Genomic DNA, 17,500 nt, shown 5'->3' with positions numbered 1-17,500 from the left:
TGGCAGGCAAGGGGCCTGGACTTGGGCTTCCCCTGCATATCTACTGTGACTCTACCGTACAGTACAGTATGCGTGTCTTTTGAGAGTGCTTGTTTCTGAAACCTTATAATAAGGTTATGTCAAAGGCAGATCTCTCAACCTGCCTTGAGTCCACATGGGAACATATTAAGGTTCTAAATAACTACAGTAGCCGATTAACTGACTGACTAACTAACTAACAGACTGACTGGAAACAGTGGTGAGGAGAGGTTTGTGACTGCCAGAGGGGTAGTTTTGCACAGATGCGGAACCTGGAGGGGGTTGGGGGGGGTTCCACAGTATGCTGATTCCTCTGTTGCCAAATCCTAAATGTTAACTGACTCACTACTCACTACAATATCTACGGACCGAAACAATATCACCGCCTCTCTATATCCTAACCGGTAATTTCATAGCCTGATGTGGCAACACCACTGCCCAAGATAGGAGAGCCCTCCAGCGAGTAAGCAAGTCTGCTCAACGCGAACTGAACTTCCCAACATTCATAGTTCCCAACAATGTTTAAAGAAGGCCAAACACATAATATCTGATCCACACCACACCAGCTACACTACCATCTGGCCGCAGACATAACAGAAATATGCATGCCCACACCAGCTTCTTCCCTCAAGTGATCAGGATGCTTAAATGTCATGAGCCGCCATAGATAAAAAAACACTCCTTTACTCTTGTCTTCATCTCTTTTTTTCAACCTGCTCTTTTAATGCAGAGACTTTTTCTACTTTTTCTACATTTTTCTTTTTACTTTTTTATGAATTTATTGAGCAAAAAAAAAAAGTTTCATTACTTAAATTCATGACGATAAATATCTCATAGTCTTGTAATATACGGCACTCATGAGGGAACATTTCCGATGTAGCCTGTATCTCCGCTCGAAACTGCCTGCAAAGTATCACTGCTACTCGACATCAAAGACATAAAAAGCTCATGCAAGCTGACTCTCCACTTTTTCTTCTTTTCTTCTCCAGTGTCTCTACCTCATTCTCTCTCTCTCTCTCTCTCTCTCTCTCTCTCTCTCTCTCTCTCTCTCTCTCTCTCTCTCTCTCTCTCTCTCTCTCTCTCTCTCTCTCTCTCTCTCTCTCTCTCTCTCTCACTCACTCTTCTGCCTTGCTTAATGTAAAAACATGAACTCCCGCAGATCATGTAAGCTTTTGCTGGGTCACATTAGTCAGGACTGTAGTGGGAGGGGTCAGGAGGAGTTCACCACTTTGGTGAGGAGTAAGCTGAGGGGGGTTGAGGAAGTACTGTGGGACCCCTGGTGCACCCCAAACTCCCCCCAACACACACACATGCAAGTACACACACGCACACACGCGCACGCACGCACGCACGCACGCACGCACGCACGCACGCACGCACGCACGCACGCACGCACGCACACACACACACACACACACACACACACACTGTGTCTTAGGTGACCCACAATCCCTCCCCACTGTCTCTAACAACACACAGCCAGGAGCTCCAGAGCAAAGTACACACACAGGGCCAAGTACTGTATGCAAAACACACACACACACACGCACACGCACGCACAGAGAGAGAGAGAGAGAGAGAGAGAGAGAGAGAGAGAGAGAGAGAGAGAGAGAGAGAGAGAGAGAGAGAGAGAGAGAGAGAGACTACCAGATGAGCAAATGAAACGAGCAAATTTGTACTTACTTTACCTACTTATTTTGTGGTATCATCAAGTTACACTACATTGCATCAGCTGGCAAGTGCTGTGTGGGAGTCGTGGGAGTGTGTGGTGAGGTGAGTTAGCCTCCTTGGCTGGGCCTGGGAAGAGTCCTACAGCACAGTATAGTACCATGATGCAGCTCTGTTCTTCTGGAGTCTCTCTCTCTCTCTCTCTCTCTCGCTCTCTCTCTCTCGCTCTCTCTCTCTCTCTCTGTTTATGTATGTGTGTATGTGTGTGTGTTTATGTATGTCCTGTATGCATTCTGTGTGTGTGTGTGTGTGTGTGTGTGTGTGTGTGTGTGTGTGTGTGTGTGTGTGTGTGTGTGTGTGTGTGTGTGTGTGTGTGTGTGTGTGTGTGTGTGCATGTGTGTGTGCATGTGTGTGTGCGTGCGTGTATATGTGCATGCGTGTGTGTGTGTGTGTGTGATGGATGACTGGCTGATGAAGAAATGCTGGGTTAGAGCAACAGGGGAAAGCCTGAGTCGCCGGGTTTATTTACTATGGAAACAGACGTGAGGAAGAACAGTAACTGGGCCGACAGTACAGTACCTCTGTGTGTGTGTGTGTGTGTGTGTGTGTGTGTGTGTGTGTGTGTGTGTGTGTGTGTGTGTGTGTGTGTGTGTGTGTGTGTGTGTGTGTGTGTGTGTGTGTGTGTGTGAGCATGCGTGCACGTATACAGTACATGTGTGCGTGCATGCGTGTACGCATGTGTGTGTGTGTGTGTGTGTGTGTGTGTGTCTGTGTGTGTGTGTGTGTGTGTGTGTGTGTGTGTGTCTGTGTGTGTGTGTGTGTGTGTGTGTGTGTGTGTGTGTGTGTCTGTGTGTGTGTGTGTGTGTGTGCATGCATCTGAGCGTGTATGTGTTTCTGTCTGTGTGGGGTGTTTACATAAGACCATTTGGGGCACTGGGCCCCACATATGGAGAGGATGTGCAGTAAAAAACAAACCTATCCATAACTGAGCTGACGTTTGTGTGGCCCCCAAATATCGCTTGCACTGTAAAGTGTCACAAAAGAACACATTAATCTGCACATCTGTCCAGGGACTCATAATGAGGCAAACTGGACTATACCACACAAATAGATGTAATGTTGACCCACCAACATGTAATGTGTGTGTGTGTGTGTGCGCGTGTGTGTGCGTGCGCGCGTGCGTGCGTGCATGTACATCTGTGCATATGTGTGTGTGAATGTGTATGTGGGCTTGCGCGCGCATGCAGACACCAGAGTGTTGATGTTGGAGGGTGCACCATCTCCAGCTGTGAAACTAGTCTAAAACCCCCATCCCATCCCATCCTCCACTCTTCATTTTCATTAGCGCTGATCCCTCTGACAGCGTCAGCTGCAATGTATTGTTATCCAAATAGACATTAGTGTTATTTTTCTGTGTGGGGGGGAGTCGGACTGATGCAGAGGGTCCAGACACTGACTGTGGGGGTGGGTGGGTAGATGATGCTTTTAATAGGAGTGAGAGAGTGTTCCTGCCTCCCCTTCACACCCCCCACACACACTTTTCTATCCCTGGAAAAGTTTACTGGTACGTTACTGCAGACTGGAATTGCACTGAGTCACTGGTGTTATACTGCACAACATCTCAATCTCTAACACTCATATAACACACGCATAAATGTGTAATGTAACACAATATTCTCTCTCTCTCTCTCTCTCTCTCTCTCTCTCTCTCTCTCTCTCTCTCTCTCTCTCTCTCTCTCTCTCTCTCACACACACACACACACACACACACACACACACACACACACACACACACACACACACACACACACACACACACACACACACACACACACACACACACACACAGGAAAAAAACTCAATCAATGTGATCCTAAATCTCACACCCACTCATACACCTCTACACTGACGTGTATCATGAAATTGACAAGCAGCGTTTCCTCAGTCCAAGGGTGCTTTGTTTGTCCTGGCCCAGCCCATAAGGGGGTATGCCGCAGTACTGGCTTGTGTCCTTCAGCGAGCGAGTAAGCAGTTTTTCGCAAGACCACTAACACTTTCCTGCTGGCCAGCCCCCTGAAGCGACCAAACACTGCTCGTACACGTACACTGTTCCAGCACACACTCTGTTAGCACATCATCTGGGAGAAGAAAGTAGTCTTAGGAGGCTCCGCGCTGCCCAGCACTTTGGGAAAGGCACGCCGCCATTGCTGCTCTATACTCTGGGCAGCCATCTTGGCTCCAGCTGTGCCTATAAGAGCCCAGTGTCTCCTGAGGACACTGTAGGGCTGGGCAGATGCCATGCTGGTCTACTGGTAAATCAATCAAAACCTGTATGATGGGCAGACATGTTGGCTTAAGTTGATGCAGCTAAGTGTGTCGCTCTCTCTCTCTTAATTTTTTTTCCCCCTTTTCTTTTTTTCCTTATTTTGCCTTTACTGACATAGCAGTGAAGAGTGGGACGAGTAGAGAGTGGAGAGAGAGGGTTGGGAAATGGCCAAGGCCAGATTCAAACCTGGGTCCCCATAGGCAATATGATATAATAATAATTATAATAATAATACTTTACTTTAATATAGCGCTTTTCAAGATACTCAGAGACGCTTTACAGACCATTTAACACAAAATAAAGACATACAACATCATCTCTGAAATGAATTAAGAACCAAACACCCAATTTTATGTGTTGTTTATGACCTTACAGGCTATATTTAGACAAGAAACAGGCCATTTTAAAAAAAAATGAGTTATTGGATATTCAATTTTTAATTTTTCAATGTAGGCCTATCATAATTCATATTCTGAAGGTTGTTGTATTCCATGCTGTGTGTGTACTTTGTAGAGCAAGAAAATAGCTGTCAAATAACACCACAGACATCTTTTTGTGACTAACACTGACTGATATATCCAAGGCTGAATGTATCGTGTCCTACCCTCATATGTAAACCTTTGCTAGTCTGTTTCTCCCTTAATATTGGTGTCAGATTCACACAAATGCAGTTCTGGGGTGCTACCTTGCTACTAAACAGGCACAGCAAGTATGATTGAAATCTATGTCGGTCGGGTCCTAAAGTGTGTGATTTCACGTAAAATGACCCAAGTAGCTAACAGGCTAATGACAACTATGCTCTCAAGAAATGTAGTACAACCCTGGCTTGGTGAGAGTGAAGAGGCCAGGGTGAAAGGAATACACAGGGAGATCAGCTGTCAACAGCCAGTCAGCCAGGGTTCAAAAGGATCGTTTAAAAACCTCTGTGGGAAAAAACCTAGATTGAAAAGTTGTAATTACCAACAAAACAAAAGGATTGTGTGAGTGAAATACAAGCCATGTGGAAGTTCAAAATTGATTGAATCGTAAATGGTCTACAAGAATTTTCCAAGACAAACACAGGTTTAGATCAGTGCTGTACATTCTAAAGACTGGGAAACTGAAGAAAAAAATCCTGACATTGACAGACAATGGAATGATGTCAGACACACAAACACTTTGACACCCAGAAACAAAAAAATAAAATGATTGTCTTGGGTCATATGGATGAAATCAAAGGAAGACAATGGAAACTGAGGGGAAAAGAGACAGACGAAGAAGATGAGAGGGGGAGAGAATGTCAAGAGCCAAAGAGGAAAAATGAGAAAAGACAAGAGAATAAAAACAGTGCAATGGTTTCAAAAACAACTCAGACTCAAGAGTGGGTGGGTGAGTAGAAGTGTCTGTGTGTTAGAGTGTGAGTGGGTGTGTAAAAAAGTGAGTGTCTCAGTTGTTCTTGCTTTCTGATTATTTTCTCTGTCCCTCTATCACTCTTTATTCCCCCCTTCAACCTCTCCAGTCTCCCTATGACTGTATCCATCTGCACGCACACACGCACATATGCAAACACGCACAGACACTCTCTCTCGCTCTCTTTCTCTCTGAATGAAATGGGTACACCTCTACAACATTACCAGTTCATGTACCTTTTATAGAGTATAAGGGCCAGTTTAAAAGTTACCCTACAATGTTTTAAAAAGTCAAGTATCAAGTATCTCCACTAAGAGAAAGTGTGTGTCGCCCTGCAACACTGATCTAGACAAGGCTTTTAAAAATAACATTTCGTTGCAATAACCATTAGAATCCCACAGCAATCACAAATGTCATTGCAGTGCATTACCACAATGACTTGTTCTGGCAAGAAATATGATGTACTTGGACGATGCTGCTCCTTCACATCATTTTGATGTAACACAGCGCCATTGTCTGTTTCTAGTCTGCTCTGATTGATCTTTGAGTCTTTTTTGTTTGGCATCTCTCTCTCTCTCTCTCTCTCTCTCTCTCTCTCTCTCTCTCTCTCTCTCTCTCTCAGCTGCAATGTCTTCTTGGCCTCTACTCTTTTTCAGCAGATTGGGTTACACTAGCTACACTACATCAGATTGTTTTATGGCGCCTTGGTGCTGCTTTCAAACGCCTGGTCATCTATTTAAATTAAATTGGCTATAATACATGTCTGAATCATTATGAATGTATAAGCTGGCTTATGTAGATAAATCCCCACACACTGCTCATCTCAACATCCACCTTCCTATAACTTACATTTGTCTGGCTGTCATGTGGCTTACATGGAGAAGATGCCAAAAGATGACTTCACCCTCTATTGTATTGATGTGAATTTGTGTGTGTGCTCTACTTAACCCTGTGATAATGTATATTAAAAATGTAAGGCCCTGCCATGGCATGGCGGTAGGGCACTGGGTTACAAAGCCGGCGACCCGGGTTCAATTCCGGCCCGGGTCATTTGCCGATCCTCCTCTGTCTCTCTCTCCCACTCACTTCCTGTCACCATCTCCAATTGTTCTGTCAAATAAAGGCAAAATTAAAGCGTACCTCCGGGATTTTGGACACCGGACCTCATTTCCGAGTCAGCCAGGGTGTAAACAATGTGTCCAGAACGTTTTTGTCAAATTTCATGCAGTCCTTGTGAATTCGCATGTCCATGTTGCTAAGCTAGCGAAAGTGAACGGGGATGGTAGTAGCCTGCCCCCAAAAATAGTCTTATCCAGTTTAAACCACATTCAAAACAAAACCTTTATTATGCCAGGCTGCAGGTGTAAATATGTGTCTTGATAAAATGAAGTTTGAAATCAAACCAACCTTGCACTGCGTGAATTTTGGCATGTTGAGGGACTATTCTCTCGGGGTCAGCGGAATTTTACTTCGCTCTCTTTAGATGTGATGTACCCACCCACTTCAGGGAGCCGCAAGGCTAGTTCTACAACTGCTTTTGGATCGAATAGCGGATTAAAATCCAACGACATCGCAACATGGTACGTCAGTGTGCATATACCAACTGTAATAATAAAGCCCACAGATGGGTATCGGCAAGTTTCCATCATTTTCCAGTGAAAGATGTGGAAAGAACCAAACTCTGGCTCCTGGCCGCAGGACTAGACATCAACACACCGATGGAGAGGCTCCGTACCCGGGTGCTTTGCAGTGACCACTTCAGTCCTGGCGACTTCACAAAGACCCTCACGAGGTCTAAATTTAGGCCTATAAGGATAATTCTAAAAGTGTCTGCGGTGCCAATCGCCTCCCCAGGTCTACGAAAAACATCTGTGGCACCAACCGTCTCCGAAGAACAGGTTTGTTGCTATGCTTTCTGCGTCTATGATGGTAGCGGTTCAGTGATAATGACTTCGCCTACGTTAGCCAAAACTTGGGCTAGGAGTTATCATTTTTGTATTTGCATGTTGTAATGCTTTACTGTTGTTTGTGTAATTGCTGTAACAAATGGCATTAGAAATCATTTGCTATACCGTATTCCTGTGTATTCGTAAGTTACGTAACGCTATGTGATCTGGCTTGACATTGACAAGTGAAATACTGTCGGTCGTAGCTATTACATGGAATGTTTTTGAGACGAGATGGAATGGGAGGATGAAAGGGATTTAGAAGAGATGAGTGCACTGTTCTGTTCGCCAACATGCAATGCTCTGTAGACACGGCATCTCTAGTGACAACCAAACATTGTCATGGCATAGCGTTTTCAATGATACGAAAGGTTGACGACGAAGTCGGAGCATTGCTCTTGGTGTTTGCGAGCGAGGTCAGGGAGAGGGGAAAACGTTCAGTTTTACAAACTTGAAAGATGTTGGAGTTTGCTCTGTAGAAAAGTTGAATGTGAAAACGCTAGCCTACTATGACATAAAGGACGTTTGCTCTTCAGCCCTTGTGATGTTCACAGTCGATGTCAGTGACTAGATAAGTTATAACCGGAGCACTCGGCACACTTTTTAGTGATTTTTTTTTAAAGATTACTATTAGTTCTACTACTAGGAAGTATGTTGCATGTGTTTCCTGGTACTGAGAAGGACGATGAGAGATGGTGTTATTCCTCATGAATGTATTAGTCTCCAAAACAGTCTGATCATACTCGAAAGATAGTGCAGCCAAACATCACTCAGGGAAACTTGGAACTAGAACAACATGCTAACCCCCAGCTGCCTCCAACCAATAGGAGGCAGGGAGCAGGGCACAGGGAAAGCACAGAACACCAAACAATATTGACCACACACACACACACACACACACACACACACACACACACACACACACACACACACACACACACACACACACACACGTGCCTCCTCAGCCTGATGTCTCTGACAGTTCAGCCCCTTTCTTGTTGTTGGTGAGCTGCACCCCCACCCCCCCCTCCCACCACGACCACCACCACAGCAACACCACCTTCTACTGACTTACGGACTCTTTCACTGACCTACAGACTTTGTAATTTTCCATCAGGCAGCCCTTAGCAACCAGACCTTCCGTCTCCAGAGGTGTGTCCTGGGCTGCTGGTAACACCCACTAGCTCGGCACCCTGTTGTTTTCATAGGGCTGCACTACAGGCCACTCATGAGACCAGCGCTCTGTCAGTACAACTTGGGATCCCTCTTTCTATGTCTTTGGTCCCCTCTGGGTCCCTGCACCCATGTCATATACTTTGTAATTTCACTCATAACTGTACTTCTATTTTATACGTCTCTATACAGCTGTATTGGTATTCTTGTTTGCCTCACATAACATAACATTACACTTAGTTCAGTTGATTCTTTATCCAAAGCAACTGACATATTACTGGATATTGATTACAGTCCCTAGTGTAGGGGTAGCAGGTGTTTTTCTCAAGGCGCTTCCCCCATGGAGGGAAGTAGGGATTAGTAAGGGTGGGGAGATATACAGTCCAGCTTCCTATCCAATACACCATGGCTGCCCACAGCTGCTTTCCTTTCATATTTGGTTTTGAGAGACAAAGTCTCTCTGTGATGGTATTATTTGTGCACTCATGTCGGCTTTCTATATCATTAATTTTAAAATGTTTTCTGAAAAGTTTGCACAGGGGATGGATGCTGCACTACTGTCCACACCAACAAAGGATCCCCCTGGACCATCATCCTCCATGGACACAGCCAGGCGTTCTGGTGGGCTGCCGTTTTTCCTAACTTCCCCGGAACCGGCAGTGCCACGTCCACAGAAGCAACGCTCATCATCTGGCCTCTATTTTGCGTTTCCTCCTCTCAGATCAACTGAGGTATTTGGTTGATTTTTTTGAATTATTCATTCATAAATTTGTGCTCTGAGACAACATGTCAACTTCATAATTTCTGTTTATTTTTCAGGAGACCCATTGTGCAGTGTCAGGCCAGGCAACAGAAGTTCAACTGCCAACACCACAAGTAAGACATTGAGCTCAAACTACTAAACTAAACTACTAATAATATTTAGAAATTGATGATCATACACTGGTGACAATGTTGTTACACTGTCACACTATTCACCTTATAATTCATCATCCTTTTCAATCTTATCTCATACCCTTACATACATAATTTCCGGTCTGCTATTTCAAGTTAGCTCTGCCACATGATTTAGCCCTAGTAAGAATGGATATGAATGTGGATATAATGTCCGTGCAGTGTCTTTGAGATTTCATCATACAATAAGGCACAGGTTTGGATGTAGTTCATAATCACTCTCTATTCAGGCTCACTGTTGATAAGTATGGTTTTCACTGCACTTGATATGTGTATATTCATTTGTATTATTCTGTTTTCTAAGGAGGAAACAACACTGGAAAGTCATGGCAACCCACAGGACCAGAGCATGAGTTCATTTGAGGCCTCCTTTAGCCACCCGATAGACAGCAGTTATGCCCCAATTACCAGCCAGTCAAGCTCCCCTACCTCAGGCAGTGATCAAGCAGACACACCCTCTACTCCAGCAGCCAACAACTGGTCACAGAAGAAATGGATCGTCAACGAATTCAATCTTATGCAGCTCTTCAAGACATGCCACCAGTGTGGAGCTGTGATTGAAGAGGAAGATAGAAAAGTCACCACTACTGGGAGCCGTATTCATATCAAGTGGATGTGTTTGCAAGGACACTCGGGTGAATGGGAGTCATGTCCTCTCCGGCGTGGAATGGCAGAAAACAATCTCCTGGTAGCCTCATCTATCCTGTTCACAGGTTCTACTTTTACTGAAATATCTGACTGGGCGGAAGTACTCAATCTGCAAATCCCACAGAAGACCACATTTTATGAGCTGCAAAAAGTCTACCTCGTACCAGTGATTGAACAAGCTTATCGTGACTATCAAGAAGATTCCATCAGAAATCTCCAAAGACTGACTGTTGATGAAGGACTCTCAATCTGCGGTGATGGTCGTTCAGATTCACCTGGGCACAGCGCCAAATACACAACTTACAGTTTCATGAACAACGAAACAAAAGAAATAATCATGGTGGATTTAGTTCAGGTAAAAATACATTCATTCATATAATTTTTGAATATAATTTTTCATTCATTTCAATTGTTTATGTAGGTGGGGGGTGAATGATGTAAAGTGATTGGTGGTATAAATGTGATAAATTAAAGTAATGTCATGTATACTGGTTGTCATCACTGTACAAAAGGTGTCAGAGACCACAAGTTCACCAGCCATGGAGAAACTGGGCTTTCAGAGGTGTCTGGACCGTTTGCTGCAGGCAGGAGTCAGAGTGGATGTCATCACTACAGACAGATCTCCTTCCATCAGGAAGTTTATGCGAGAACAGTACCCCGGCATACAGCACCAGTTTGACCCTTGGCATGTTGTGAAAGGTAAGGTTTTGTAATGGACGCCAATTAGCAGAGGGTGGCGTGGAACGTTAGTAAACCTCCCTCCTGAAGCCACATACAGTATCAGTAGTGCTGAGCTGTCGTACTGGTCCTTTATCTATCTATGTCTATCTATCTATGTCTATCATGCTGTGCCTCCCATACCCAAAATGATGCTTTGACTAGGAGGTGGCGGGTTCAAGCCCAGAGTGGCGGACCAACAGTTACACTCTGAAAATGCATGGATATATGGTTGACGGCTCACCCTGCCCATCTGCTCTCTCCCCATTGTTGTAACCCCTTTTTTAGGTCTGAAAAAGAAGTTGACAGTGGCAGCAAACATAAAAAAGAACACAGATCTGCAACCTTGGCTGAAGTCCATCACTAATCACCTGTGGTGGTGTTGCCAGACATGTGGTGGTGATGCAACGGTAAGTACACCTTTTTTTTTTAAAAAAAGCCAACGGAATTGTTGATGTACAACTGAATTGTGTTACTGAACTGTTTGTCAATGTACAACATATGGTGACAGGAGCTGAAACGCAGATGGACATCTATTCTTCACCACATTTGCGGCATACATCGCTGGGAGGATGATGACGGAGTGGAGAGGACTTGCTACCACCAGGACCTCACTGAAGAGCAGCAGAAAAGGAAGAGGTGGCTGCAGGAAGACTCAGCTGCCTTCAAGACCCTTTCAGAACACATTCTGAACAAGAACCTGTTGAAGGACCTCAACCAGATGACACTCTTCCAACACACCGGTATGCCTCCTGCTACCATTTAGTAATTTGCATTAGTGTCTCCCTTAGACACACCACTGTGTATCACACAGATGTATAAAATAGGCATAGAAGTACTGTTATGGATGAAATTATGAAACTAGTAGTGTATTACATACTTGTGTATTACATACATTGCAACTATGCAGCACAGTGCTTGTGCTGTAATTACATCCATAACAGTACTTCTACGTCTTCCTTTTACTTCTTTGGTATCACAACACATTGAATATTCGACTACAAGAATCATGCCTACAGTCTTGGTTTATCAAAACTTCACATAACATTCACAAGGTTGTAATGACCTATTATCAGAGGTGTCAAAAGTAAAAGTAAAAAACAAAACCAAAACATATTTTCCTTCCAGCACAGGTACCATATCTGAGTAACCAGTACACCTGTGTACTTACCATCAGCTAACTCTGCACTGGTTTGATCAAGTTTGTGGTGTGTCCGTGTTAGGTTTTCTCTGTTTTTCAGTAACAGCACAGTCTCTCATTAGGTACAATTGAGTAAATGGTGTAACAGCTAGCCTATATAATGCTATTATGATATATAATGTGCTATTGTTGTAATTACACCACACATATTTGTTTACTTTTAATTGTGACACCTCTGCCTCATATAATCTGCAGGAGCCTTGGAAGTTTACCATAGTTCCATGCTGAAGTACACGCAGAAGAGGCTTCACTTCTTCTACAGCTTCATGAAGGCACGCACCCTGCTCTCAGTGATGGACCACAACGAGAATGTTGGCCGCGAACAAGCTACAACCTCAGAGGGTCAGTCTACTCCACAAAATATTGCGATATTGAATATTGTAACCAAGTTCACTGCAAATGTACTCACCCAGCCTTGTTTTGATTATGTGTCTGTATAATTTCACTCCCTTAGGGAACCCAAGATTCAATCTGGTCTATCCTAAACAAACCAAGAAATGGGTTGCCAGGAAGATCTACGAGCCCACGACTCAGACGTTCCGGACGGATTTGGTGGAGAGGGTTCTAGAAAGGCGTATGGATCCTACAGTCAAGTTAAAAGATCCAAGCTCCTCTGTCCAGCAACCATCGACTATACCTGCCAATATAGCTGCCATCCCAAGACCGGATAAAGATCAAGCCATTGAAGAGCATGTTTCCCGTTTTGATACAAGATGAAATCGTGCTGTTTGTGTGATTCTTGTTATGGTGTGCTAAATACAGTGTCATAACTAGTGAAAAGACAAAGGTTGAAAAGCAAAGTTCTTTTTATTTATATACTTACACACACTGTTTTTGTTTTATTGTGTCATGCAAATGTAGGGAGAAAAAAAACAAAAGTATAAATAGTAGTATCAAAGTCTTAGTCATTTTTTTTAACAGTTATTTATAATGACATAGTTATCCAATTTGTGTTGACATGTCACGTTTTTGACAGAACAAAAGTATAAAAAGTAATACAATCAAAGTGTTGGTGAAATTTGTACAGTTGTTTATAATGACAGTTATACAATGTGTGTTGAAATGTCACATTATTGTTCACAGAATATTATTGGAATGCCATGTAAAGTGCCGTTTGTTTTAGTAAATACAATTTTACAAAGTCAGACCACCATGGTATTGTGATCTGTAATCATATAGGCCTATGTTGTTTGACCTTTGCTGAAAATGACATGGTGTATGTAATGACACATTTGCACAATAATGCCTAGGTGTGTCACATTACTGCCAACATCAGAGTAATATTTGTAATAACATGTAAAGAGCAATCATTTGCTTTTTAGTGAAGTTATGTCCAAAGAGAAATTGCAATAGTGAAATTATGATCAAAGAGAAATGATAGTGTCATTTATAACAAATTGTTAGGTCTTTGTTGAGAATGGCAATGAATATATGTGACATAGCATATCAGAACAGAGTCAGGGCATCTTGTGCTTCTCGGAAGCCAACATATTGACCTGTTGCCGATGGGTATTTACTTCGGATGCAGTTCACAACACATGATGGAAGAACACGCCGTTGTCCTCTCCCCAGCTGTGTCCCTTTCAGCGCCCATTCTAGGATAATCCGATAGGCCACCAATCGGTACTGCCTAAAACAAAACGGGAGTTAGGTACAAGTATGTAGCCTACAAAGTAGAATACTGTTGTTGATGTTATAAAAGTGGTTCAAATATAGTTGTCTATGCAATAGCCTACTATAAGCCTAGTTGTAGGCTACTACATACATAGGCTGCCTAGTTTTCAGTGAACTTGTTTTCAACAGGCTGCGTGCAAGTAGGCTACTGTGGGCTATAATATACAGAGTAGGCCTACCCCTAATAACACTAGACGCTGATGGCGTGCGCAATGTTGTTGTATAAAAATACGATGTGCAATAAGTATGATAGGGAAGTAGCGTGCACGGAAGAATGCGTTCATGGTCAATATTTTGTAATGACTAAACATCACTCACCGCATTGACAACTGGCCATTGGGTCCAGCGGGTTTCGGTCTTTTTTTCCAATTGATCTTATCCACTAAGAAGAATGTTTCTAGCACTCCGCGATTGAGGTGCGGTATGAAGTCCTGGTGCTCAGTTATGCAAACATCTTGAGATGTGCTTTGACCAGACACATCTAGACTGTGAAAGGACGCATCCAGCTCCAGCTCTTGCATCTGGGGGGTGACGAGGTCCCACTCCTTGCAGCAAAAACATTCGTCTTCCGTCTCCATTGCTTTGCAGTTTCCGCACCGACACCACCAAACCCCGGTTCTTCTATCCCGGCTCTCTGCTACAGCTTCTGGGGCGGCTGCCTCTACAGACGCGCTCTCTCGTTCAGCCCTGCGTAAATCCATCTCTCTCAACTCCTCGTCTGTATATTCTGGCTCGTACATATATGCTTCGTTGGAGAAATGCAATTCCTCATCCTCGTCAACAAAAGCGTCGGGTTCTCCAAACATTGCCATGATTAGTCGTGGTCGTAGATGCGACAACTGCGAGCAAAACAAACTTTTGGACTAGCGGTTCGAGCGCTCTCTAACGTCAGAGCTAGAGCCGGTAAGATTTGTACTAGGAATATCACTCCGCGGCTGTCAAACTTTCAAATCAGGGAACACAAGTTGATGATGGTGGTCAAACATGATTGCAAGGTCTAAACCACTCTATCAACACACAGATTCGCATCGATAACCTGGCATGATAATTGAGTTGCTTTTAGGGCTAACTGAATAGGATGAGACTATTTTTGGGGGCAGGCTACTACCATCCCCGTTCACTTTCGCTAGCTTAGCAACATGGACATGCGAATTCACAAGGACTGCATGAAATTTGACAAAAACGTTCTGGACACATTGTTTACACCCTGGCTGACTCGGAAATGAGGTCCGGTGTCCAAAATCCCGGAGGTACGCTTTAAAAACAAAATCTGCTCAATATCTGCATCTGTAAGTCGCTTTGGTTAAAAACGCGTCTGTCAAATGCAATGCAATGCAATGTAATGTCATGTGAAGCAGAGGGTGAGAGAGAGAAAGCGGCAGAGAGATAGAAAGTGTGTGTGTGAGAGAGAGAGAGAGAGAGAGAGAGAGAGAGAGAGAGAGATTCGTTATTACTTCAGAAGCCTTGCACTGTGAGCAACAGAGAGGGAAACATTTCCATGCAGACTAGAGATGGGATTTATGGCTCTTTTTCGGGATCCGGATCTTGGTGGCTCGTTCCTTTCAAAGAGCCGTTCAAAAAACTGGCTCTTTTGGCTCTTTTTTAAATTATTTATTCAGTGTTAAGAATGTAATATTTTGACTCCACCTCAAGGTAATTTTGTCCAAACATCAACTGATTATTCTCCTGCTTCTAAAGACCGGTTTTGCCTCTCTTTGAGGCAAACAATTGTGTTTTTTCCCAAATTGAATTACTCTGGTCGAGGTCACGTGCTTAAAATGAATGAAAAATGAACGAAATAACGGTCGAGTGCCTCCCCCAGCTGTGATCCGGTTCCCATCGGTCACTTCAGGGAGCCGTTCAAAAGAACCGGCTCGTTCATGAACGACACACCTCTAATGCAGACTCCAACTCCCTCTGACAGGAGCACGTGGCCTTGCAGCTTAACTGGCGGCCGACCCAACGGATTACACCACACAAGCAGATCCCTGTGTGTGTGTGTGTGTGTGTGTGTGTGTGTGTGTGTGTGTGTGTGTGTGTGTGTGTGTGTGTGTGTGTGTGTGTGTGTGTGTGTGTGTGTGTGTGCGCACGCGTCTGTCTGCGTGTGTGCGTGCGTGTGTATGTGTGTGTGACTCTGCCAAAAGTTTTCAGCTTCACAGGTTACCGAGCGGTCACTCGGCTAACTGTTCTGAGCTACGGGGCTAATTTGGGTTGAGAAATTGAACACTTAAACCCAACACAACACAAGTGGTGTCGATGGTTTGTTAGCTGTTGCAGTAAAACTATCTGGTCGGAAGCCAAATCCAGCAAAAAAAAACAAAAACAAAACAAAACAAAAAAACTCAGTAAAAATCCTCTGACCCCAATTTGAACTCAGCTCTGAATCAGCTGTTTGTAATGAGCCCTCTAGACAGTTAGATCAGCTACTTAGTGAAGTCACCTGCGCTGGAGGAACAACATGAAAGGGTATTTACTTCCTGGATCTAAAGGATGTGACTATCAACTTGCCCTGCTGATGGGAACTGATCTTCTAGGAGTCTAGAAGGTGAATAGGTACATCTGAACGCGTGCGTGTGTGAGTGTGTGCGTGTGCGTGTGCGTGCGTGAACGTGTGCGTGTGTGTGTGTATGTGCGTGTGTGTGTGTATGTGAGTGTGTGTCTGTGTGTGTGTGCGTGTGTGTGTGCGTGTGCGTGTGCGTGTGTGTATGTGCGTGTGCGTGTGCGTGTGCGTGTGTGTGTGTGCACTAGTCTTAACTGCAGGGTCTCCACTAGGTCAGTCTTCAGAAACCCCCACCTCTGAGCCAACACATTCCAGCCCTGACCAACAGCATTAACTGCTCGCACACACACATGCAAACACACACGCTTGCACGCATACACACACTAAAAAAGGCCTACTCATGCGCACACCATATACAGTACACCCGTTCCCACACACACACACACACAAACACCAATAAGTACACAACAACATTACAGTTATACACCACCACATGATATCCAACAAAAAATAATCACACAAATGGTTCCCAACACACTATGGCAAACTATGGCCTGAGCTAAAGAAAGTGGTTTCTTTTCCTGCACCAAAGAGAATAAACCACACTCTATGGTCAAGTACAAATCATATATTCGCTAGTGCCATGTGTAAGTGGACAAAACAACGTTCTATGTACGCATAGGACACTGTAATGCAATAAGAAACAGGTGAATGTTTCAGACAAAATCTACGTCAACTCATCAGTGTCTTGCACCCTTCCTCAGTCCTACCTGTCTTCTTTCCTTCCGTTCTGACAAATACCATTTTTGGCTTTTGTATCTTTTCTTCCTCTCTCCCTCTCTTTCTTTTATCCATTTTTCCAATGACTCACACTTAAAGACAGACAATAACAGACAGGGGAATCTCTCTGTAGCCAGGAGGAGAGTTCAGGAGCCAGCCAGGGGCACACATCATCATCCTCCTCCTCATCCTCATCGTCGTCCCCAGTCCGCCCCCCATTTACTCTACCTGTCAGCAGCATCCTCAATCACTCACTCATCATGTTGCCTCAAAAGCAGACATCCTGTTCCGAGCCTGCTTACAATGCCTCCAGCATCTCTCTCTCTCTCTCTCTCTCTCTCTCTCTCTCTCTCTCTCTCTCTCTCTCTCTCTCTCTCTCTCTCTCTCTCTCTCTCTCTCACTGAGAGATGATGGACGGCAGACTGGTGAAGAAGTACAGTAGTGTTTGGTGTGAGAAACTCTGTGTGTGTGTGTGTGTGTGTGTGTGTGTGTGTGTGTGTGTGTGT

General features: G+C 44.1%; 4 protein-coding genes across 4 annotated transcripts in view; 2 read left to right on the top strand and 2 right to left on the bottom strand.

Moving 5' to 3' along the window:
* alg6 (ALG6 alpha-1,3-glucosyltransferase) overlaps positions 1–17,500 on the bottom strand; it is a 406,699-nt gene that overhangs the window by 255,918 nt on the left and 133,281 nt on the right. The gene's annotated exons all lie outside the window — the stretch shown is intronic.
* The window catches only part of ror1 (receptor tyrosine kinase-like orphan receptor 1), a 222,386-nt gene that overhangs the window by 150,060 nt on the left and 54,826 nt on the right, over positions 1–17,500 (bottom strand). The gene's annotated exons all lie outside the window — the stretch shown is intronic.
* Positions 8,827–10,501, top strand: LOC134450491 (uncharacterized). The gene is made up of 3 exons (XM_063200334.1): positions 8,827–9,251; positions 9,340–9,396; positions 9,779–10,501. The coding sequence occupies exons 1-3, from the start codon at positions 9,006–9,008 to the stop codon at positions 10,499–10,501; spliced, it is 1,026 nt and encodes a 341-aa protein (XP_063056404.1). The 5' UTR covers positions 8,827–9,005.
* Positions 10,563–17,500, top strand: part of LOC134450490 (uncharacterized) — a 14,880-nt gene continuing 7,942 nt past the window's right edge. The window contains exons 1-6 of the mRNA XM_063200333.1: positions 10,563–10,821; positions 11,128–11,249; positions 11,351–11,582; positions 12,236–12,382; positions 12,495–12,633; positions 14,303–14,405. Coding sequence (XP_063056403.1) covers positions 10,599–10,821; positions 11,128–11,249; positions 11,351–11,582; positions 12,236–12,382; positions 12,495–12,633; positions 14,303–14,405 — 966 coding nt within the window. The 5' untranslated portion in view covers positions 10,563–10,598. The remainder of the gene's footprint in view (positions 10,822–11,127; positions 11,250–11,350; positions 11,583–12,235; positions 12,383–12,494; positions 12,634–14,302; positions 14,406–17,500) is intronic.

Source organism: Engraulis encrasicolus, chromosome 6 (assembly GCF_034702125.1).
Source record: "Engraulis encrasicolus isolate BLACKSEA-1 chromosome 6, IST_EnEncr_1.0, whole genome shotgun sequence".
Lineage (NCBI taxonomy): Eukaryota > Metazoa > Chordata > Actinopteri > Clupeiformes > Engraulidae > Engraulis > Engraulis encrasicolus.
This window is presented reverse-complemented; position numbering and strand designations above follow the sequence as displayed.